The 25,855-nt window shown below is 45.8% G+C and overlaps 1 protein-coding gene across 13 annotated transcripts in view; it reads right to left on the reverse strand.

The window, feature by feature from the left end:
* Positions 1-25,855, reverse strand: part of mask (multiple ankyrin repeats single KH domain) — a 340,851-nt gene that overhangs the window by 175,953 nt on the left and 139,043 nt on the right. For 8 of the 13 annotated variants that reach the window (XM_075880091.1, XM_075880099.1, XM_075880098.1 and 5 more), the window contains exons 9-12: positions 23,325-23,434; positions 22,683-23,096; positions 21,108-21,195; positions 15,669-16,204 (exon numbers count right to left, since the gene is read on the reverse strand). In XM_075880091.1, coding sequence (XP_075736206.1) covers positions 15,669-16,204; positions 21,108-21,195; positions 22,683-23,096; positions 23,325-23,434 — 1,148 coding nt within the window. Of the gene's footprint in view, positions 1-2,079; positions 2,167-15,668; positions 16,205-21,107; positions 21,196-22,682; positions 23,097-23,324; positions 23,435-25,855 lie in introns of all 13 variants that reach the window. The other 5 variants (XM_075880101.1, XM_075880092.1, XM_075880096.1 and 2 more) reach the window with 4 other exon arrangements.

Raw genomic sequence — 25,855 nt, forward strand, 5'->3', positions numbered from 1 at the left:
CACTTTACACAACACCACAGTACAGGACGTGCTAGCTTCTAAGACAATGACTATATCAACATTCCCTGCCTTGAGCCCATGAATTTCTGATAGCAGACGACATGCTGTGCAAGTTTTCGTTTTTAGGTAAACTACGAGTTCGGCCAAAAGAAGAAACTGCAATAAACTTTGTGTCTCTTAAGAATTTTGCTATGTTCTGGCTAACACTCAAAATCACAAAGCATACTTTATTTTCATATCTAATAGTAACTTGCAAAGCGCAGGCAATTGCAGAGATACTTATTTTAGCTAGCACTTACATTTTGGTGTATCTGGTAATCTGTGCATCTTTATAGATGAATACGAATGCATTTTCAAAATACACTCGCTATAAATAGCCCCAACTCTTGATGTGGTACATTTTGAACTTAATCGCAAGCCTGTCTTTTGAATGCAAACTAACGTGCCATCGGTGGTTGTGGAAATAATGAAATTGTGGGAACTTATATATTTTACAGGCTAAACATTGCAGAGCTTTAGGACTGCTCGTCATATCAAACATATTTGAACAAAGGCAACTCAAAGCTGCAAATTTGGAAGCTAAAATTAAAGCTATTTCGAACAGTACAAGATGGACAAAAGCCTGCACTTTGTGGGTGTGAGTATATTATAATAACTTTTCTTAAATGGAAATGTCAGATCCACGTGACTGCACAAAAGCTGCCTTGCTTTATTGTTACCTTTTCCTTTTTCTCCCCCCCTTTTTACAAGTTAGTAAAGTAATTACAAAATAGATCAGATATGCTGCGTTTTATACTGATAGTGCTTTCACACAAATATTTCTGACTACCTGAGTGTCGATTCAGATGAACCTCGCTTTTAGGGTTGAATAGTACCATACACAGGCAAAGCGAACACTGATCTTAACACCTACTCCACTCGGTAAGCACTGCCATGTAATTGCCATAAATCGAACATTGAAGCAATAACCCTTACTTCTATGCACTAGTCATAAATACAAAGCTATGAAAAAATTGAAGAAGGTACAGATAACATAGGCACAAACTGGGAAAGCAAAGCTTCTGTGAATAAACCTTAGAAAAAGAAGCTTCATACAGGTGAGACTACAGGTGTCAACAAAAGAAATTTACCAAGACATCATGAAGAAGAGCTCGTAAAATTGCCTATAAGCAAAAGTATGACCAACATCATCCTCATGACAAAAGATAAATATGAAAGAAGGAATGTACGGTGCAGCATGTTCATGCATCAATCAGGAAGGAAGCAAGGAAGCAACAACAGGGAAAAGGCAGGGAGGTTAATCGGAAAGACATCCAGTTGGCTACCCTACACTGGGGGATTGGAGAACTGCATCACTCAGGCCGCGCAAATATCCTCTGAACTGCCGCCACCCTCTGAAAAATGCTGAGTATGTCAACCAGTGGCCTGTTTATTCAGAGAACTCTACTTCCCAACCATTTCATGACATGCAATGTAATAACAGGAACTTGCTGACTTATCCAAGCGTAGCATTTACATGCTGTTGAATAATAAATGTGTGACCGACCGCCCATTTGAAAAGTGTTCGGTGTTCTATAAAATTCACTTCAGCGCTATTTGATTCCAATCATGTGCTACTGTATATGCTACCTGTACTATATAACTTATATTAATAAATAATTTAAAATTCATAAATTCATAATTCACAAATATTCATGAAGGCTCTTTGCTTAGGCTAAATTGCTGTTACTTTCCCCTCTCTTCTGCATGTGTGCACAGATAAGCAACTAATGCTTTTGAATGTGTTCAATACCGTCAATACAGACTGTTATGACATAGCTGGGTGGCTGCAAATGCTTCGCCCTCTGCACAAGTTAGTGGAGTGAGCTGTCAACAGACTTCAGACGAGGACACAAGTAAACCAGATGGCCGAGATCCAAGAGCCGACCCTTAGTAGCAGGAGTGATGGAACGAGGGTTAGTTTCATTGCAGGATGTTATTTGAAGCTAAGCGTGCCATGCAGTGAGTGAAGCGAGTTCGGTTTGAAAGTCGCAGCCTGCTATGAACATATATCAGTAGACGGCTCGCAAGAACGCCAACCTCTGCCTGCTGCCAGCTGAATGCGGTGTGCGCCTGGCAAGCACATGCAGGGGTGCCATCTTCGTTGGGCATCATGTCCTCGGAAGCCTGGAGTGAAGCATAGACGAAGGCCAAATTGATACCAGGACAGTGTTCCTGTGCTACGCACACCAGCTCATCACACAAAGTTGCTGCTGGTCGCATGTGCCGCTTGTAGCGTCCCCAAGTAAGAGTTGTGATGGCAACACGGCTGCGAAGTTGCCTTCCAGAAGCAGTTCAAAGGTACCTTGCATGGTGCGCTTTCTTGCTCGGCAATTAAAGACATCATGGCAAGGACATGCCAGACCATGCAACATTGCTCACATGCACCAAAGCTGCAGCAAACAAAATACAGTAAAACCTCGTTAATTTGAAGTCACTGGGACCATGAGAAATTTTCGAATCAAGTGCATTTTAGAATTGACAGAACATACAAAAAGTGAGATGCTAGGATTTGAAATTATTCAAATTAATCAGGGATGGTCGTTTGCTATGCTGGCTAGTTTGTGTCTCCAAGGGTTATACTTTCCAGCAATACCTGGTCACAATTTTGCCGCAAACAAGTGAGAATTCCGGGCCTAACCCCCGTCACCGAAAAAGAAAAAAAACGTGATCAACTGAATTGCGCGCCAGCGAAAAACGAGACATCTTCACTGCAACACAGTAGTGGCATGTGGGAAGCACGTCACCTGCTTCTCGCTGCATCAACTCGTCATGACGCGACCATTCACCCATTCTTTTTGATAAAATAAAGAATTTATAAACAAACAAGGTGACGAAATTCGCAATGTGTTCTGGCTGGAAAACATCACCATTGAGGCTTTAGTAGGCATTGCAAGCAAGAACTTCGTCAGCAGTGCAAGTGCGCGAATCGCTGGGGCACTTGCACTCGGAGGTCCACATACAAATTTCTCCAGGCTGACCTATAAGGGGAGATGCGGGTCGAAAAACGAGTTTTTTTTTTCAAAATTACCGATTTTTTATTTTCACCTGTTTTGATAAGATTAGTACCTCTACTGTTATGAAACAAAAAAATACAGGTCGAGACTTAACTGGAAATGCTTTAAAATTGCGCCCAAAGAGCACAAGGTGCCTGTTTAAAGGTTCAAAGTGTTCAGTCTTCGAGCACCTTGCCGCCGATAATGCGCCGCCGCTCGCCATTGTTGATCGCATGAGTCGAAGAGTCGAGCCTCACTCTTCAAATAACAGTTTCTCTCGCTGATGCAGTGCAAGAAATAATAAAAATAAGCATACTTCTGCAAGTTTTTCGAGCACCGTGACTGGCTTATCACGTGATACGTATCGGGGACCGCCATTGGCCGCTGCGCGCCTGTATGTGCTGTGAGACCTATTTGCGGGGTCCATGTCTTGTTTAGCAGCGCACCTGAACAATACTTTTCTCGTTGACTGATTGATATGTGGGGTTTAACGTCCCAAAACCACTACATGATTATGAGAGACGCCGTAGTGGAGGGCTCCGGAAATTTAGACCACCTGGGGTTCTTTAACGTGCACCCAAATCTGAGCACACGGGCCTACAACATTTCCGCCTCCATCGGAAATGCAGCCGCCGCAGCCGGGATTCGAACCCGCGCCCTGCGGGTCAGCAGCCGAATACCTTAGCCACTAGACCACCGCGGCGGGGCAATACTTTTCTCGTGTAATTATCTCCGTTGTGAATGAAAAAAGGAATTGCTCGCAAGTGAAAGCCGTTGTGCGGCGCACTCTGTAGGAATAGGCTACGAGCAGCTGGTCCGACTTGCGGCAGTTAATTAGTTGGCCTGCAAAAGCCAATGCGTCAAAAGTTATTCGCACCCGTCAGCCGAAAAGTTCGTGATGCGGCAATGGATGACGTCAGCGCCCATCTTGCGAGGTCGAAAGAGCTCGCAGTGAGAGAACTTGGCAGGGACGACATTGTCATTATGTACGACGGTATGTGGCACAAACATGGCCGCAAAATGGCATGACACTGGACTTAGTTTGGATTTCGCAGTCGTGTCGAACTTCTTCCTAACTTGCAGTTGGCACAAGGCTCTGCCAGACAGAGCGCAAGTTTGGCAAGCGTTTCATGGCCCTGTCTGTGAGCGAAATGTCTGTGAGGAGTCTGCTTGAAGACGACGAGAGGGACAAACTCATGGTGCTGGCGTATTTTAGTAGCAGTGGCCACAACAAGAAGGATTGTTCTTTTTGGTGTGCAAATTTCATCAGATTTACTGATAGCTTTCATAAGTAAAAACTCAATATTAACTTTGAAACTCGTTTATCTAAAACGCAAGTTTTGCCATTTTTTCCAATGTGCCCCTCCTTTTTCGGGCACTTCTAGTGCTCGGATCTGCATGAAATTTTGCTCATATTTTTTCCAAAGTATGACAAATGCAATTATCTAGTTTAAATGGCAATATGTAATTGTATAACAAAAAATTGTATGTAAACTTTTACTAAGGTAGGTGAAATGTGGACATTTTACGTTGATTATTTTTCCACCCATTACATATTTTGTATGTGCTTCCTAATTAGTTATTAGCATTCTACACTTTATTTGAAACATTATAAATTATGAATAGTACAAAATTACAGAAGTTTAGGGAAGAAAAGAGGGGGGGGGGGGGGGCAAAAGGGTTAAGGTTTTCAATTTGTCAGGTTGCAGAGCTACAAGTGTCAACTTGCAAGAAAACTAATTATGTATTTGAAATCAGCATAAAAAGTTTCATAATCAGTTTAAGTTTCATTGCTCTAGGGTGAATATTTAAAAAAAATGTGTCTTCAAGTAGCATCTCCCCTTAAGGGGGGACGCGGCTTTGGGATCGCGAAAAATTGCAAAAAAATCAATTTTTTGAAACTCAGGTTTTCAGTTTCTGGAACCCTTTTTCTATCTGGTTCTAAAATATCTACACTGAAAACCACGCAGAAGTGCTTCGAAAAATTCGTTTCACCCACCTAGGTAGCAAAACTTTTACTGGAAATGGCGAGAAAACGGCGATTTTCAAAATATTATAGCTTCGCGATGCTTGGCCCGGGAGCCGGCTTCTTGGGCTCATCGGAAAGAGCATTTCTCCGTGTTTAACTTTCCCGCCTCAGCTGGCTCCTGCCTTTAACAACAAGCAAGCAAAAAGCAAATGTTTGAAGATCGTTTTGAGGCCCTTGATTGGCCGTGGCCGCCATGTTGCCTCCGCTCGCCTCACCATTGGCCCGATGCTCGCTCCGGGAGATCGTCGTCTGCTGCTTGTGCGTCGCGAGGACATGGCTCTCGAAAATCGCCACTTCGTGACGTGTTCACGGCTTGATAATCACTTAAGATATAACTACGCTTTAGTTACGAGCAGTAAGCGGATGCGCGATCAGGTTACTACGAGCGTCAGAGCGGTCTACGAGCGCCGCGCGTCATTGGAGTCATCTTTAGCCCTAACTTCGCCGACTGCGGGCAGGAACGACGCGCTAGTGCATTCGTGGCGACGTGCTTCTTTGCTTCTTCGCAAGCAACGAAGCTTTAAGCGGCGGCACAATCCGATTACTACGAGTGGCCGCACCGGATGCACGATCAGATTTACTACGAGTGGCCGCACCGGATGCACGATCAGATTACTACAAGCGGGCGCGCGGCGGTCTACGAGTGCGGCGCGTCATCGGAGTCGGCTTTAGGCCTAACTCCGCTGACAGCGAGACTGCGGGCAGGAACGACGCGCAAGCGCACTCTTGGCGACGCGCTTCAAGCTCATCACCCCACCCCCCCCCTTCACTGCCAAGGATCGCTCGGAACAGCGGCTAGCAGTTTCGTGCGTCGTCATTCGAAAATACGATGCCAAGTGCAGTGCGTGCCGATTTTTTGTTTGTCTTCGTAGTTACACATTTCGCGCATCGTCATCGAACGCCGCCGGCAAGTGCATTACGCACCGGCTGCACTGTCCGCAGCGGCCGCGCACCCCACGGTCATATGGAGTGCTGTCAGTAAGCTTTTGTGATGCGATTCAGACGTGCTTGGAGCTGTGCTTGATATCGCCACGAACATCTATGAATGTTCCGAGGTTAATCAATTGCTGTAGATTAGAGTTTCCGCGACTGGCTGTAAGATGATACGTTTCACGGCTAGAGCGGCGAAAGAGCATGTGTGAATCAGGGGCACGAAATTTTATATGCCAGTTTCGTGTCATTAATTATACTGCTAGAAATTCCCGTGCCACCAGTCTTCTGCCCATAACTTTGTTATTTAGAAAGAAGGCATAGGCCGTCATGGTGTGATCCATTTTTCTGATGCAATAAACTTTTCTCCAAATAAAAAAAAAAGTTCAGTGAATATTTGTAATCAAGTACTTAATTACGCTAATCACAACTTCAGCACAAAGAAAAGTATTTAATAATTTCAGTATATGGTTTTATTCAATTACAATCTTTTCTGTCATACCTATCACACCACTCTTTCATACGAAGAACTTGGTTTGAAATCCATACCTGTTCTTTGTAACTCATGAAAAGGAGTAAATCATGAAAAGAAGTCCAATATCACAAGATAAACCTGAAATCACAATTTTTAGGTGTCTTAGAGGCGTAAAGAAAAGTTGAAACCTAAAACGCAGCTTTCTCAATACTGTTTTTTTTTTTTTTTTTTGACATTATGCTCAGCCCCTCCACATGGTTCAGTGAAGAAATAATTTGTTTCTCGTAAAGTATTCAAGGTATCGCTTCAAAATTTTTATGGAAGCACTGTGAGGTTATTCTTAGTGTCTGTGCCAATTTTCATCAATATCCAACAAGAAACAAAAAAGTTCATTGAAAAAGCCTGTCGAAAACTTCGACAGGCTTTTTCTCACAAGTGTGTTTTGGACATTGTGCATTGCTCGTGGAAAGAGTAGCACGAGAATGACTGGAGCGATTTTGATTCTGTTTTTTTTTTTCCTGAATCCCTGAACACTGCTTGTGGGTACAGCAATCTTCAATTTCTGTTTTGTGGCCCTGTTATTTTTCTAGACCATGATTTGTCCGTGCCATTGTTTCCGACAATGTGTGTCGGCAGCCATGATCATCTCTAAAAAAAAAAAAGAGAGAGAACTTGTTAAAAAATTCCGTGAGTGTCATACCCTGTAGCTTTCTCTTGAGAAAATACCAACACCATTCGCAGCTTCCTGGCATGTTTTGTTGCAGCGCTAGGCTTTCCAGGAGCAGACCATGTAATTGGATCGTGTAGCATTATGTAACTTGAGAACTACTGAAGCTATCATGATGAAACTACATATTTCCCTATTCTAGACACTTACGACTATGCATGCCAAATTTCATTGCTGTAGGTCAACAAATAAAACAGTTTTTTTTCAATGCCACCTCCCCCCTTAAGGGGAGTAGCATCTCCCCTTGAGAAGCGTCTCCCCTTAAGGGGAGACGCTCCTCAAAAGAGAGAGAGAAACAACTTTTATTGAAACGGCAAGTGTTAGAGGAGTTGACTCCCCTCCCTTAGATGGCAGCTAGGAGTCCTTGGGCCCTAGCGGCATCTTCGGCTTGCCTGATGACCTGTAGTTGGTCCTCGATGCTTGAGCTTAGCAGCGCGGTCTCCCACTGCTCCGCATTCATGTATGTGTTTGGCCCCTTCACGATGTTGGGGCAAGCCCAGATAATGTGTTTGAGGTCCGCCCGTTGATTGCAGTGTTTACATCTGTCTGAGTAGAGGTCCGGGTAACAATGATTATAAGCGATTGGGTTTGGGAACGTGTTTGTTTGTAATAGGCGCCACGCTGTCGCCTGCTGCTTATTTAATGAGGAGTGTGGTGGCGGGTAATGCTGCCTCCCTAATCTGTAGTGCTTGGTAATTTCGTTGTAACTGAACATGCGGTCTCTCTCCGCACGCGGGCTCCGCGTCATTCCTGCCCCTGCTCGGCTCGCTAACTCTCGAGCTAAGGTGTGTGCGGTTTCATTGCCCGGGAGGGAGGAGTGGGCGGGCGTCCATATAACATAAACGTCGCGCTCTCCGCGAAAGTTATTTAAGATTCTTAACGCCTCTTTCGAGACCCTTCCGTTAGCGAAGTTATGAATCGCGGTTTTAGAATCACTGATTACGACGCTGGCCCTTGTGGACGCAAGCGTCAGCGATTTCCGAATTTCCTGTTTTAATGGTGCCGCTAGCAAGCAGGTGGCCCGCTTGATTTGAAGCGACTATTGCCATGTGTCGACCGTCTGTATATTCGGCTGCATCTACATATACCACGTCCGCGTCATGTTGAAACTTCTTGTGCAGTGCTCTCGCTCTTGCATTCCTCCGCTCCCGGTGATGTTCGGGGTGCATGTTTCTGGGTAACGGAGGTATTATGATGCGCTCTCTGGTTTCTTTTGGGATATCGTATTTAGAACTTTTTTTTATTTCTGGTCATGGACACTTGAAAATTTTGTTAATATAGTTTTTAATGAAGATTTCAAATATGCAATCTTTTTTATGTAGCTGCTATAGTTATTGAGTTATGCCATCACAATAGCGAAAAGTTACATGTTTTGCGGGTACTCTTTTATGTACTTGACTTTCAGTAAAAAAAAGCATTATGTCTGAAATTATTTGACTTTTGATAGATTGTTAAGGGGAGATGCTACTCGAAAAACGATTTTCCTTAATAAGAGTCTGAATTTAACACAAATTGGCATGCTAATAGAGTATTTTCTCCTCTTTTCAAATATGTCATTTATTTTCATGTAGATTGCTTGGTTTTCTTTCTGCAGGTCAGATACTGCAAAATTATGGCCATTGTTATGCTACAATTCTGACCTATAAAAATTTGAGATAAAGCATGCAGATATAGCTGACTATGATCCTTTGGAACTGTAGAGTGCAAAAAACTATACAAATTTTGTGTGTAAAAAGGAGAAATAAAATAATAAAATAAAAAAAATTACTATGGCTCTAGTTGCCAAGGGCTTTCAATGTTATGTAATTTTTGAAAAACATAATCAAGTAGCACTGACAATCTGAATAGATACTTGCACTCTATGGGCCTTCATCATGCTATGTGCAAAATTTCATAGAGGTATGACAATTCTAAGTATACGAACTAGCGTGTATAAGAAGCACAGATCACACAAAACTGCAAAAGGAGAAAAACGCATTTGAAAGTTTGAAACTTTTTTTTTTTATCACAGAGTTGTTAGAAATGCATAATCTTTGGCCATAATGTTAAACAGAACTTTGAAAAGCACTGCAAGTTACTAGAACTGTCCTGCAGCATAGGTTGTGCCCTCACGGTCCTTGCGAGCACTCTCTTCTAGCCGTGCCCTTTTCACTCCACGACGACGATGGGCCCTTGCTTCTGCTGTCAGACGCTCGGACATTCTCTTGATGCGCCTCGCATCGCGGGAATCACTGAAAGTAACTAGATCTCTAGATGGCAGTATGTTGAGCTCTTCCAGGATGTGCTCGAAAGTAGCATGACCCTTGTTGAACCACAGGATTGCCATAGCTGCGGCAGTCTCGACAACCGTTTGGGAGACAAACTTAGTCTTGGGGCAAAGTAGCCAAATTTTGCTGTTCAGGGATTCCGATGTGTTCTGGGTTTTCCCTTTGATTCATCGAGCAAGGAGCTTCTCCCTTGGGACGTTAAACCCCACAAATCAATCAATCAATCGAGCAAGGAGCTTCTCATCCGTTAGCCGCTTCTAAATGGGCAAAACAGCCAATCCCTGTGCTTTTGTCAGGAGAGGTGTGTGGCGTGGTGCAGGTTCACCAAGTGCTTCAGCGCATTGATGTTTGCACCACGACTCTGTTCCTGCAGGGCAAAACTTGTGGCTGCCAGCATTGTCAGTAGAGCATGAGTGGAAGTACGAAGCCCATACTGCAGTGTACATATCCCGTACACTCCCCCTGTTGCTTGTTATGGCAATCTGATAGTATGTTTGGAGCTTCTGAATGGCTGGCTCTTTCATTTTCTGCCCTCGAGGTAATGGCACATGCAGCTTCCGTAGCGCGGTGCCAAGTCTCTTGGCCACATGATTAGTGCAGTCTTCTTTTTCTATATTGACAGCACCATAGACTTTTGACTCTGCAACTGCACTATATGCTTTGCTGTCACCATCACTCAAAGATCTCATGAAATGCAGTGGGTTGTCATAAGTCAGTGTTCTCTGCCAAACGCGCATTGCAGCCTCCGTTTCCATGGCATGGGAGGAACAGTCTGCATTTTTTTCACAGACTGGGCCATGGAATGCCAGCCACACTTCCTCGTCTGGGCCCATATCCTTGTGCCTACTGCATGTAAGGCAGTAATTTGATATGACCTCGAAGTCTAAGCACAGGCCAGTATCTAAGAAGATAACTGCGCCAATCCCGTTGTGGCTTTTGTGGCCCCTCTTCCGCCAAGTGCCGTCGAACATAACAGCCACATCAGTTTCGCCTGCTACTTCTTTCGTCAACTCTCTGGATCGGTGCAAGTTTTCACTCACAGCTGCCATGGCAGCGGTGTGCACCTTCTTTGCTATCGAAAAAAAATCCTCGGTGGTGCATTGGCTTTGGGAGTCCAATAATGGAGCAAAATCTTGACAATTGCTCATGCCCAATGCCGACAGCGCGTGCAGCCACCACCGCCTTCACATTTACAGCGAAACTACCTCAGGAGCTCCCACTGTCGTACCGTTGGCTCACTCGGCTGCTGCCGTCCGCCGTAACACGCAGTGACGTATAGGAGCATGAAAGAACAGTCGCTGAGCATTCCCTGTTTTCGCAATATAGTTCGAGGAGCGACGAAAGTCCCTTGCGCTTTTCTGCCGGCTCCCGAACGGCAAGTTCTTGAATACCGCAAGCAGGGCATGCCACACCTGCCACAAGTGCCGTCAGCAAGAGGGTGTCGCACAAAACTGTCGTTGCACAAACCTCATCGCGCTGTCTTTCGTCTTTTTCGAAGAAGCCAAGCTTCTTTTCCGAAGCACTGACGAAAGAAAGCGCAGTGTCAATCCCTTCATCGCAGCCACTGTCGCTCGCGCACTCGTCGATGCCGCCGTCAGGCCTAGCACACGTAGGCGCGTTCTCATTCGTTGCCGTCTTTCGGGGCGCTTTACGCCGCCTTCCCTTGAACTTGTGCTTCGTTCAAAACTTCTGCGGTCTCACGTTGCACTTTTTCGGGCTTGTCATCGCAGAAATATACGTAGACGCGCAGAAAAGCAGACGGGCCAAATGCCGATGGCCGCCACCAACACAGCTGACAATGACACGGTAGCCAATGGCGATGCGTCTTAGGGTGCCGCGCGTTTCAAACCGCTCAAACCACGCAATAAAAAAACCTCTTTTTTTTTTTTTTTTTTGCCCACGTACGAAACTGGCGGTCGTCAGAGCTGTAAGAAAAAGGCTGGACGCAACTTTCCCAACCGATCGCGATGGCGGGCGGCACTGCGACGGGAAGCAGCGCGCAGTCAAAGATGGCCAATATCGGCGCAAATTCACGAAATTTTGAGCCACCGCGATGCCTTCATACACATTTTTTTGCATTTTGCGGTTCGAATTTAGTTTTGAAATTTTCACAGATGAAAGAAGAAGGTTTGAAGATTACAATGCAATAAAAATCAGAAATACGAGAAATTTCGCTACAACGCGATTTTTCGACTCGCATCTCCCCTTAAGTGCAAATATGTATCCAGATATGTTTCATAAGTATTGGAACCAAGAAAAAAAATCGTATTGAATGACTAATTACTTTCAATCTCCCTTGAAACAAAAACCTAATATTTTAACAACTAATGCTGGTAGGCATTGCAATTTCAAGTAGATATTTTCATTTTGCATGTGTTGAAGAATATTTGTGCCAAGTTTCGCTACTATACAATAAGTATGAGTGTCTGAAAGGCTGCCCGGAAAACATAAAATTGTCAAAAAAAAAAAAAAAAGCTTGAAAGTTTGGAAAGTTGGCATTTATTAGGAAACCATTTCTTTTGCATCAAATCGGGGCACAATGAAAAGCAGCTTGCACTGAATTCTCGGAAGGCTGAGAATCGCACAGAATCATGAAAGTTGGTCATGGCCTGCGCCAAAACTGCCTTCACCTTTACAGCAAAGCTATCACCCGAGCTGCCGCTGTCGAAACGAGCGCTCGTTCCTTTGTCCCTGGCCGAAGTAGTATGTCTCGACGCGTGCATAAATGAAAGTGTAGGTTCAGGGCAATCGGTATTTTTACAGCACAGTTACGGAATGCCGAAAGCACTTTGCGCTTTCCAGCTACATCTCGGACGCAGAGTTTCCATTCGCAGCAGGTTGGGCATTGCGTACACGCCGCAAGGGCAGTCAGCGCATCGATTTGGCAAAGCAACGTGTTGGCAGTGGCAGCACTTACTGGTCTACGTTCACTCACAAAGAATCCGCTCTTCATTTGGGATGCACTGACGAATTCCACGGCAATGACTATTTTACAACCATTGTCGCGGCGTTCGGTGTCAGTGTTAGGCCTATTTGAAGTCGGAGCGTCGAGGAAGTTCGTTGGCGGTGACAACGGCGTTCACTGTCACTTTGGGAAGCCGTTTCCCTCGATACTTAAGGGGAGTTCTGAACTTTCAATAATCTAGGCTGCACTTCTTGGGGCTTGCCACGATGCAAAACTGCAGAAAAAACGCCAAACAACTCGATTGCAACGTCCGAGGCTTCGCTCTTTTGCCGGAAAGATAGAAGGGGGAGGAGGCGGAGCGCGCCGCCGACCAATGGCAGCCTCGCACTGCTTGCTGCGATATTAAAAACGTGATGTATGCGATATTTTTCTTTTTTTTTGTTTATTCTCTGTGAATATACCATACTGGCTACTAGTGAATTGTGAAGGGGAAGGCCTTCACAGCGTGCGTGCACGATTTCAAATGGTGGCTAAATTGTCGCTTTCGCGACAGCACAACATGAATGCCATTTTTTGGAGACTTTTGCGCATTTCTCACGTCGCTACTCTCCACTTGGAAGCATTTTTAGATAATTTCTCGCGCAAATTTCAACTTCTTGATCCGCGTCCCCTTCCCCTTAATTTCTTCAAGTTCCCTGAAGGAATGAATAAATCGTGACAGGCTGACATTGCAAAAAGCATGCAACATGCTGCCCGCACGTCACTGATGTGTTGCAGCAAAGCATGTTTTGTTCTCCACAGGTGCATATTCCAGTGGGTCATGAAATACGTTTTTTTTTCTTTTTTTTTTTTTTGGGTGCTGGAAGTAGTGAGGCAGGGGTGGTTCAGCTACCACTTATTAGTATGGCTAGAGTACATTGCTTGGTGGCTGTTAAGGGCCGTTGTGTCCGCAGATTAGCGGCGAAATCGGAATCAAGAATTATTTGGCACACTGCACCCAAAGTTTTCAAATTAACTGGACTTGTGCTGAATTTATCCACTCAAAGTTACATTACAAAATACGGGACTGCAGAAATACTTTGAATTAAGGGGGATTTCAAAATAACCAAGTTCAAATTAACGAGGTTTTACTGTATATCTGCCATGCACAAATATTCACTTCAATGCATCTCAAGACTACAGCTGAGCTTGCCTATAAAAAGCCCCACTCGAGGCCGAGCAAAGCTTCTTTAAGAGCAGTAATTTTTGCTTAGGTCTGAATGTTGGAGAGATAAGAGCAAGAAAAGGTATGCTAAAGCACAGAATTGAATGTGAAAGTCTCGAAGGTAAGCATATGCCCTGGATGCTTTACTTTGACATTATTACCCCATTTCATACACTTAATGATAATGTGTAGTCAATAGCACCAAGACATTTAATTGGCGCCAACTTAACAGCGCCCGTGCCACGTCTGAACTCTTTATATGGCTTCATTTTACTTAGTTAAAAACGATGTACTGCTGTGTAGCATGACACCAACACACCATCTGTCACTGTACGGCACGCATACTGCATGCACATACGCGAGCTGCGACACTTTTCAAAACAAGATGGGAGGCCATCTTAGCGCATCGATACTATATTACTCACTTAATTTGTGCACCCCTAATATTTTGCGAACTTTAACAAAAAAAAAATTTACTCACATATTTAGCGACTCCGACTTGCCCGAGCCAGATCGCCTGCGCGCACACAAAGACTTTGAATCTTTAAGTGCTTTGGACAGCGCGCCAGACACACGCCTCACCGAGCAGGCGAGCGCAGTTCGACGGGCTGCAAAAGCGAAGTCTTTTCTTTTGAGGACTTCTCCGAACTATAGTCCTTAGAACACTGTACCCACACAGCAACCTATTGATGGATCAGCGGAACTGCTCGAGCGTTTGCCTCCCTTTATCTCCCCATCTCCACCACCATGAGAATACAAGCTCACGTCACGGCATAGACTACTTTCTGCACCGAAGGCATGTGAGAGCTTGTCACCTTGTCGCGTGAACTATTAGCATCGTTCTCTGTGTTTGTGCTGAAACACACACTTGGTTGATTTCGAAGTTTAACTTTCGCCATTCGTCCCTTGTGTTTTTTCCTGTTCCCTTGCGATGAGCTACAATAAAATAAGGCGAAATTCATGCTCGCCCCCAAGTTCTTCACCTTGTGACGATCACCACAATCGGTAAGAGAGAAAACAAAGGAGTGTGCGCTTGGTATAAGTTTCCTGCCACTGAAGAAGGCTTTTTCAATTATGTGCAAATGCTAAGGTCCTCGGGTACCACTGCGTCGTAGGACCTAGTTTCGCCCCTGCATTAACAAGAAAATGCTTCAAGAAAATGAGGCATTCGAACATGTTCGACGGAAACAAGGACGATGCGCTTTATGAGGGCAGCAACAGCAGCCGTGAACAGAATAACCTTTTAGGAGCTCCAAAATTACAAAAGAGTGCACAAATTATGTGAGTAAATATTGACACAATGTGACTTCAAGTTACGCGCGCTAGCCGATACTTGTGCCCTCCAGATGGTTTGCGACGCACGAGCCTGCGGGGCCCAGCTGCGCGCGAACAGTGTTGGAAAAAAGAAGAACGTGGAAGAGGAGGCCGAAATGAATCCTCAAGACAACTAGAAGATTTTATTCTAGCTGTGTTATTATTCTTCCAAGCAAAAGCGCATGCCCTGATATGCTAGGGGTCATTATGAGCAGGCTCGGCTGTAATGCAGAATCACATGCAGGGCAATTCATGGATTCGGATGTTGCAAAAAACAAGATTGATTGATATGTGGGTTTAACATCCCAAAACCACCATATGGTGAGAGACGCCGTAGTGGGGGGCTCCGTAAATTTCGACCACCTGGGGTTCTTTAACGTGCACACAAATCTGAGCACACCGGCCTACAACATTTCCGCCTCTATCGAAAATGCAGCCGCCGCAGCTGGGATTCGATCCCGCGAACTGCGGGTCAGCAGCTGAGTACCTTAGCCAATAGACCACCGCCGTGGTGCGGCAAAAACCAAGATTATGCCAATGAAAGGTGCACTTCTAGATGGACACCGTGAATGTACCGTGCAGGTGGTCCCTTCTGACTGCTCTAACAGGTGCCAGAAAGGATGGCCATGCCTAATAATAAAGCGATAAGGGAGAAAAAAGAAACTGCAGCAGCCGCACAAGTTTGCACTGCATTCAGTGGACATGCTGTGAATGAGGATACTTGCGTTGCACGGGCAGCCAGTCCAGCAAGCCATGCAATACAAGATAAGAAAGACCATAACCTTTAGAAGGTGCCTCCTTTGAGAAAACACTACTAGGGTTGGGAGTCTACAGCCACCAGCGTGATGCCCTTTCTTGAAAGGAAGCTTGCAAGTCTCTTTGCAGGCGCGCACGATCCAAGCACAGCCGCGGGCGTGCATGCGTGCGTGCGACTCCTCCCTCTCCCGACCCACCTGCAGCTCACGTTCCACCCTTTGCAACTCTTCGAGAATCTGCTGCTTCTGCATTATCTGCTCCTCCCGGCTGGGATGGTTGAGCTCAGCTGATCGCATCATGTTGCTGATGCAGGCCTCCAGCCGCTCACTTGGCCGGAGGCCAGGTGGTCCCTGGCTGGGTTTGGTCAACTGGTCTGCCCCGCCCCTAGACCCCACAGCGCCCCCACCGCAGGACATTAAGGGCACATGGCTGGACGAGGAAGGCGGCTCCCCACTCGCCTTGCGCTTGACACTCGTGGAAGGGGCACTGCCGCTGGGCCACGACCCATCAGCCGAGGAGATGGCAGTCACGGAGGAGGAGGACGACGATGCCACTCGGGGCGCTGGGCACAAAAGAACACACGCACCATTGAGCACATTGGCAGACTGCAAGTTCATACCATACAGTTCAAAACCAGAGGGCAGATAACGGCCTCGAGTATATGCCTAACAAAATAAAAATGGTGGAGGGGAACAGCATTAAAAAAATAATAACATTTACTGTCAAAGCACGACATATCTATCGAGCAAAAAAAGAAACGTCCAAACACTTCAATAATCTGAAATAAAAGGTACCTACCTGAAGCTCAGATAAGAATTTGGCACATTCTGAAGCCTCTCAAGATAGTCAAATATAATATCTCATATATTTATTTCTTTAAAGGGTCAGTAAACAACCACAAGGTCAAAAAATTGTTGTAAAGAGAAATATGTGCGCTTATACTTCACGAACATGCCACCGGAAGAATTTTGCGAATACGTGCCATATTAAGGAAGTTACAGGGGCTATAACATCGCTTTCATCTGGTTTCAAATTTTCGCGCGGCTTTGCCAGCCTTCTCCTTGAAGGCAGAAGGAGGGTAAGACGTAGCCCGTTGTCGTAACTGCACCCACTTCGGCAATGTGACAAAATGTAAGCAATGGGCAACCATAGAGAACAGTGGGATACCATGGCTTCCGATTCAATGCACCATGCGGGTTAGCAGCGACATGTGCGCATTTTTGTACCGCTCCGTTGGAAAAAAGAACCTCTCCATGCAAAGTCAGTGCTTTAAAAGTTGCTTTTTCGTATTTGCTGAAGTTGCTTTTTTGTATTTGCTAGCCATGACTGCAACGATGACAAGCTACGAAAGCCATGAACGGTAAGGAAACTTTTTTATTGCACGGAAATGATCTGCAATGCTTTTATGCTGCTTAAGGGTACTGTCAGTTTGGCTAGCAGATCAGTCGATACAGAAGACAGTTTTCACAGAGCAAACGGCAGCGTGTCAGCTACACGTTGAGCAGCAGAGGCAGCAAAGGAAGCTGTCGACGTTTTCTTTTTCACGTTTAAAGATTTGCGCTAGCGTCTTCCAAATCGATGTAATATTCGGTATTTTTTCTTATACAGTGGCGAATCCATGATCGCTGGCAAGAATCTACGGCGATACCGTGCTGCCCACTACCGAGATTTCCGCTCAGCGCTTCAATGGCCTGCTTGATGACGCAAAAAGTAGACAGCGGGAGGCGCGCGCGCGTGCGAGAGAATTTGTGCTGTTGCCAATGGCAACTGTTCAGGAGACCAATGGCGCTCCCGCGTTTGTGTCATGTGGCTCGCGCAGCCAGTCAGGCTTCAGCGTGGGACCTTCGGGACTTTGCTTTTTATGCGTTTCTTTTCGCCTGCAGACGGTGGCTGACGCAGAAAACTTGAAGCCGGAGGCACAATCTCTCAGACGAGACAAAGATAGCACCAGCTTCTTTCCTGTAGCCTGGAAAGAAGCTAAAATAATACCAGTTCACAAAAGTGGGAACACTTCAGAAGTGGGTAACTACAGGCCTATCTCTCTTACGAGTACCTGCTCCAAACTGCTTGAGCATATACTGTGTAAGCATCTCTCTAATTATTTAGACACTCACAATTTATTATCACCTGTTCAACACGGCTTTCGAAGGGGATTATCTACAGTAACGCAGCTTGTTGTTACAGTTCACGATTTTGCGCAGGCAATTAATCGACGGGAACAGATTGATCTAATATTCTTAGATTTCGCCAAAGCCTTCGATAAGGTCTCGCATCCCAAACTCTTACTAAAAGTAAATGAAATATTCAGAAACTCAAATATTACTCAGTGGTTCATTTCTTACCTCCATTCTCGTACACAGTACGTAGAAATAAATAAAATTAAATCGAAGTCCAGACCCGTTATATCCGGTGTGCCTCAAGGCAGTGTTCTGGGGCCTCTTTTATTTCTTATTTTTATAAATGACCTGCCCTCAGATTTGTCTGTTCCCGTGAGATTGTTTGCAGATGACTGCGTTATATATAACAAGATCACATCCCTGAGAGACCAGGTAGACCTGAACAACAACTTAAACAAAATTTTACTATGGTGTAATGAATGGCAGATGGTTCTAAACCCCGTAAAATCAGTTTGCATGAGCATAACAAGAAAAAAGGTACCTCTCAAATATAATTACAATATTGGTTCCCACGATCTAAAAAGGGTAACAGAATATAAATATTTAGGGCTAATATTCACTCCAGATTTGAGGTGGAATACTCACGTAGACGTCACCTGTAGAAAGGCAAACAAAACTCTATGGGGTCTGAGGCGCAGGTTACATGACGCAACACCCGAAGTAAAAAGTCTTGCGTACAAAATGCTAGTACGCCCAATAATTGAATATTGTAAAATAGTATGGGACCCTCATACCACCACTAACCTACATAAACTGGAGAAGGTTCAAAGAATGGCTGCCAGGTTTATATTCAATAAATATCAACGTATGCACTCTGCTTCCGATCTTTGCAACCGTGCAAACCTACAAGCCTTAGAACTTAGAACTAAGTATGACCGTTTGAAATTCCTATTCCTCATTATTCGTAGTCAGGTTAAAATCAACTCATTAGATTTCTTTGAAATTTCTCCAGATCCGCGCTCTAGACACAAACACACTTTATATATACAGCCACCAGCCACCCGAAACGACGCATTTAAATACAGCTTCTTTCCGAGGGCAATTAAAGAATGGAATGAACTACCAAACAAAGTCGCGATGTCTTCCTCTATCACGGCGTTTTCTGCAGCTTTAGAATCGCTTATTTTCTCCGAAATAGATGCGTCATAATTCACGATGTCAATGTATATTGCCTCTCGCTTTGTTAATTGTTGTTTTCTATGCGCAGAATGCAAGTGCACATGCCTGTGTTTAACTTTGTCTTTTAGTGTAAATACCTGTGTTCGCTGTATGTCTCTATTTTGTAACGTATTCATGACCATTTCTTTCATTTGTTTTCCACTCCTGTAAAAACCCCAGCTGGGGTTGACAGTATTAATAAACAAACAAACAAAACAAACAAGATGACGGCTTTCGGTTGCGCCGTTACCATGTTACCGTGGCTTGAAAAACACGCTTTCTTCATGACTTCCACGATTTTATGCGCCGCATTAGGCGACAATATAATTTTTTAAAGCACTTCTACGCGGTTTCCGAGAATGGTATTTTTGAATTTGAGAGATAACAGATTATCAAAATTTAAAATCGGATTTTTGAAAAATCGCTTTTTTGGCCATTTTTCGCGATTCGAAAGCCGGGTCCCCCCTTAATGAAAGCTAAATAAATGGAGGGTTCACGATGTAGTGGCGCATGTGCAGTGAGCTAACACACGAGGGGAAAGTTTCAGAAGACTTACATTTATTCATGAATCACAGGACATATGCCATTAATTGAAGTAATCAGTGATGCACGATGTGGGGATCTGAGGCGCGCCTGCGACCATTTCGCAGGCTGCACGGCCACACCCTTTTGCTTTTCCTGCTCTGATAACGACGCGTGGCGATAGATGGCGCCACATGCAGGCACGGCACGCGGTACGCGCGCGCTCTTTTCTCCATGGTCGGCGCCGGGTAAGCACGTGTTTTCCTTCGTCCGCGTCCCCTTTGGGAATTGCCAGACTGTAGCCTGCCTGGGGTGGCCTTGGGCACCTCGGCAGGCGTGTTTACTCGAGTGCTAGCTTCGGTAGCGTACGCTAAGCCCACAGCGGTGCCTAGTGCTTGAAGTGGTTGTACCACAACGAGCCGCACTTGCCGTAGGCCTACGCGTACGAGGTTTGCCCTAACACTCGCGACCAGGCCCATTGGCCATCGTGAGAGTGCGCAGCATAGCCGCAAGGGACCTTTTCCCGACCGGCGTGTCAAAGCTCGCCATTGCCAGCTGAGACGTGCTCCCGGTTTTCCCCTTATTGTGAACGTCCGCGTGCTGGTGCCTTTGCTACCGGCGTCCCGGGAGCGGACGTTGTACTGTTGTTCGGGGTGCCGCCAGAGGCAATAAAGTGTTGTGTATTTTTGCATTAGAACACTGTCCATTTGCCGCGCCGCGCTAGACGCCTTATTAGTTGAGCGCGCGCGGAGCAGTGCGCTCCACGCGAGTAAACGGAGTAGCGGCCCTGTGGCTCGCTAAGCGTGAACCCGCGGTGATCGTCCGCTGCAGTTAGTAGCGGGGTCACCATAACGTCTGCATACGTTTGCCTTGCAGCGAGTCAATTTCGCACGCAGCTGGCAAACCGTTCCTACTACGGCTTCAGCGTTCTCCTGGCAAGAGAAGTTGCACACGGCAATGTCCAGCGCCGACACTAAGATGACGATAACGACTGCGTCTCCGCTACGCAGCCGCAGCGTGGCCAGCACATAAGCAGATAAGCAGATTAGCCTTTATAGAAAAAACCAACACTCCATACGACCTTTTCTTTTTTTTCTTTTTCTTTTTTTTGCTCGCTTCGCCCACACTGCTTAGAAGAGAAGGGTCTCCACGGCAGGGGCAGGAAAGAGAGAAGCCTACCGGCTCGTGAGAGAGAGCCATCACTCCACGACAGCTACCTTTTTTTTTCCTCTCTCTCTTCGCACGCAGCATTGAAAGGAGAAGGGTCTTTACGTGGCAGGGACGGAAAAGGGAGAAGCATGGCACAGGTGCATCGCAGATCGGCATTTGAAAGAGAGCAAACATTGTACCGCAGCATTTTCTTTCTTTTTCTTTTCTTTCACATGCAGCGTTGAGGTGTCAGAGGTTCCGCCGCAGGATTGAGCGCGGTGCTGAGACCAAGTGCTTTCGCCTTCTAATTACAGGGCATTTTCGCCAATTTAAATACACATAGCTTTGACAGGACCTCAAATCAAAGCTAGCTACACTTTAGTACAGCACAACTACTTGGAAAAAATAATAACAATATAATGGCTTAGCTTCTAAAAGAACAATAAAACCAACACACACCTCCAGCCACCTGAGGAAGGTAGGGGTGCCCAGCAGCAACTGCCGCAGCTAGTGCAGCCACTCTCTGATCTTCAGTCATGGAGACAACCTGCACATTGAAATACAGTCTCACTATGGGGACATTCCCTGCAGCGCTTAGCCCCCAAGATGCCTGCAGCCAATGTAGCATTCTCCTTCCAACCTTTACTCAAGGAAAACCAACTCTTGCCATATAATTATGCATGGAGCTGAGCCCACAAATAAAAAAAATTTCTTTATCTTTTGCTTTTCATGTTATGGTCCAAAAAACTTGCAGTACTGTTATAATGCAAGTCATGAATACTTGGTCACATGTAAGATTTTACCAGGAATTCTCCCGAAAGGGATATTATATGACCAAGCAAACGAAGAAAGGTGGTGTACAACCATCTAAACAGATTTTCTTACTTTTCTTTGCTTTTTTTTACCTATATACAGCCATTCTAGTCCTTTTGCATGGTACATTTAACAATAGTGACCTTCGAAAACATTACTGTAGAGGGGGAAGGACACAAGCTAACAACACAGCTTACTCCAATCAAGTTACGACAATTGGTATTGTGATGCTGGCTGCTAGCGCCACCTACTGCGGCGAGCAGAAGACTGTGACGAGAGCAGAGCTGGGGACTGTTTTAAAAAAGAATAAACAGTTATGCTATGTTCGCCATGAGCTACGGTTACTACCGCCGCGGCTCCACTTCTTTCGGCAATATGTAAGAAACAGGCAACGAGGGTGCACCGAACTCAACCATGCCTACCTTTGGTAGGATCGAAGTGTTCGAGGGGAAAGGCGAGTTCTGGCCTGCTTACATGGGGCACGACCACGAGTTCTTCAAAGCCAACGATGTTGTGCCAGCAACAAAGGGTCAATATTTTTTAGCTGCTGTGGACCTCCTACCTATGCACAACTACGTAATCTAGTGAATCCGGTAACGCCCCAAGACAAAACGCTCGACGGGATACTGGTCGTACTTGGCAGGCACTACGCCCTTACACAATCCGTCACGTGCAACGGTTTCACTTCAATTTGAGGGGGCATTCTGAAGGAGAAGCAGTAAGCAACTTCGTTGGGGCGAATTAAATGTAAAGTGCACGATGAAGTCAGCATTTGCACATAGAGAATGCCAAGGTTCAAATCTATCTCATTAGCCAATAGGAGTATACTTCTTACAGCAACATTGCAACACAACATCAGTTTTTTCCCACATCTGCGAGTTCAAGTTCATGGGGCACTACTGCACTGCACTGCAAATTATTGCAAAACCACCATCACCCGCCCTGTCATTATATACCCTAGTTTTACCCTCAAACTCCTTTCTCAATGTTAAATAGCAAACAAGAAACACTAGTTCAGGCTGAACTCTCCGGCTTTGCATCATTCACTTTGAAAGTGTTAGCAGAGACTAGAGTACCAAGCATGCCTAGCATATTTAAGTGCAGAGAAACCAGGAATGCTCGAGGAAGGTACAATATATGACCAAACAAACGAAGAAAGATGGTGTACAACCATCTAAACAGCTTTTCTTATTTTTGTTCGTCATGCCACAAAAGCTCTACCTCAACTGCAGGGGAAGGAGCCGCTGCTGTGGTTGCCGAAGCCGTTGACGTCACGGCTGCAGCCGCTGCTGCAGCTGCCGCTGCTGCAGCTGTGCCAAGGTTAGGGTAATCCAGCAGGAGCTGCACGACCGCCGTATGCCCTCCCTTGGAGGCCTCAATGAGCATGGTGGAATTGTCCTTGAGCCTGTGGCTGGGGTCCGCTCCATGAGCGAGTAGCAGCTCCACCACTGACAGGTGACCACCCGCACAGGCTAGTGACAAGGGTGTGTGGTCGTTGCTGCTGGTCGGCCGATTGGGGTCTGCGCCACGGTTGAGCAAGAACTGCACCGTGCACAGATGGCCAGCACGGCTTGCTTTCATCAGTGGTGTCCGGCCGCCCTCGGACTCGTGCTCCTGCGGGTGATGGCAGCATTGCTGACAGGCTGTTGTTACTACTGGTTATCGGGCGATGTTGCACACTTCTTGTGGTAGAAAAGATAAAAAAAAGTGAAGAGAAGAGAGCTCTCCTCATTCTCTTTAGCAACTCTTCCACCACAAGAAAGGCTGCTGTTGCAACATGCGAAAATTTATGTGCACTTTGACACAGAGTACGTGGAAAAAAAGAGCCGCTAAAGAAAGCATCAGACAATCTATTGTACTCACCAAGTCAGCATTAGCTTGGAGCAACAAGTCAGCGACATCCGTGTGGCCATTTTCGCAGGCATACGTCAAAGCAGTGTCCCCCGTAGCAGTCTTGGCATTTACACATGCCCCTGCACACAACACAGATTGTGATTGGCAAACAAGGCCCTGTGTAGACTCACCACCACGTGCTCATCGAATGCTAATATTAATTAGTTACACTGCAGAGAATCTAAGTTTAAGGGGAGACGTGGCTTTCAATACCAACTTTCCTATTTATTCATGAACTTTCGTTCCTTTATTGCAAACTTTTCTGTGACACTACTGCATGAATTTCAGTGTACAGTAAAACCTCATTAACTCAAAGTCACCGAGACTGAAAAATCTTTGAATTAAGTGAGTTTTCGAATTAACAAAACATAGCAAGTGGAATGCAAGAAACTTTAAATTATTGAAAGTAACATATTTATTTTAATTCAGGCCGATAGTTCTTTCAGAATTTCTTTGTATCAAACTCCAGGGTAGGCTTAGGTTCGAGGATTTTGAAAAATGTGCCACTTTTCATTGAGAAAAGTGATGCAACACTAGCACCACTTAGACCGCATTGTAGCCGTTAGTAGCCGCGCCAACACCTGGCTTCAAAGGGGACACAGGTCTTAGGGACGAAAAAAAAAACGCATTGGAAAAAGGCAGTTTTGAAATCTATAGAGGTATTTTTGCACTACTACACAAAATTTCCCGGCTCCCGAATGAATATTTTTGCCGCAGCATAACCTTATTTTGTTGATTGATTGATTGATATGTGAGGTTTAACGTCCCAAAACCACCATATGATGATTATGAGAGACGCCGTAGTGGAGGGCTCCGGAAATTTCGACCACCTAGGGTTCTATAACGTGCACCCAAATCTGAGCACACGAGCCTAAAACATTTCCGCCTTCAAAGGAAATGCAGCCGCCGCAGCCAAGATTCGAACCCGCGACCTGCGGGTCAGCAGCTGAGTACATTAGCCACTAGACCACTGCGACGGGGCAACCTTATTTTGTCAAATACAGTCGAGCCCGCTTATAACGAACCTGAGCGTGACGCGACATCTGTTCGCTGTATCCCGAAGTTCGTAGTAAATGAAACGCAGCTTTTTAAAAAAAAGTTGCGAGTAAAAACAGAAACATTTTTGCCCCAAAAAGTCCCTAATGCACATGTTTCGAAGAGCAGAAACAATAAGGGTGGTCTCGAGTTTATTTAAAACAGCAGGCTGTTAATTCACCGAGGCCCGTGGCATAAGCTGCATGAGGCGCTGGCTCCAAAGCTTCGTCGTTCTCGCAATCAGATTCCTCCAAATCGCTCTCACCACGTAACTTCATTCACAATGCCCCAATTCGTGCACGGTTCCGCTGTGTCGGCATCATCATCAGCCGTAATTAAACCATCGCAACAGATGTCCCACCCGCTCTCCCAGGTCGGAGTGGATGCCGCGTGGCCACAAATCGACGCCGCAGTTCGGAAGCTTCAGGCTCGGCCTCGGGCCCGATGTCGACATAGTCGGCCTCGCGAAAACAGTTTGCTCGCATGTACCGTATTTACTGGATTCTACCGCGCCCTCGATTGTAACGCGCACCCGGTTTCCACGAGGAAAAAAAAAAGTAAGACATCGATGGCAACACGCACCCATTTTTCTCGTTGGCCCGCACAATTACACCACTCGGGAAAACGACTCGTTTCGGGAGAGTCTTCCGTTTAAATATGAGGTACGGGGGGAAGCTTTAGCTTATCTGACGTGCAACGAAGCATTGCCATCACTCTAGTTTTACCGTGGCCCGATGTCAGCACAGAACTTGCTTCGCCCCCTTCTTCTCGACGGTTGTGGTGCCAGCCATGGGGAAGTAAAGAGGCGTCTGATCGGCATTCCCGATTTGCCCAAGCAGGTAGTCGTTGTTGTGCCACAAGTTTAAGAGGAACCTCTGAAGACTCTGAACCTTTCTTTGTACTCCTCCGGCAACTTCCGGCATATGCCCGTTCGCCTTTCGAGAGAAAAGCCTTTCCTCTTCATAAAGTTAGTTAGCCAGCACCTGCTCGCTTTAAACTGGCTCGGCATTAGCCCTTTTTCTAAGGCTAACTGCATAGTCTGCACTAGGAACAGTTCTGTCGTCACAGACCGCTGTGCCGCTCGCTGCTCAATCACATACTCGCCGAGCAGCTCTTCAATTTGTGGAAACCGATCCTACTGTGGTCTACTGAAGCCTTTATCTTTGCTGTCAACAATCTTCTGCTTTTATTTCCGCCAGTCCCGCACGCACATTTCCGGAACTCCGAACGACCACGATGCGGCCCGATTTCCGTCCGTTTCGGCACACGCAATGACTTTTCTTTTAAAAGCGGCATCGTGGTGCCCTCGTAGAGTTTTTGGAGTCGGTCTTTCCATGCCGTCGATGCTAATGCACTACAAGATCACGAACTCCTCAAAACACGTATGAAGTGCTGCACATGGGAAACACGTAGGCAAAAACGGCTGACGCTCCTTGCCGACGCAAGTAGGGGGCGGCCATTTCGGC

This window comes from Rhipicephalus microplus, chromosome X (genome assembly GCF_043290135.1).
Source record: "Rhipicephalus microplus isolate Deutch F79 chromosome X, USDA_Rmic, whole genome shotgun sequence".
Lineage (NCBI taxonomy): Eukaryota > Metazoa > Arthropoda > Arachnida > Ixodida > Ixodidae > Rhipicephalus > Rhipicephalus microplus.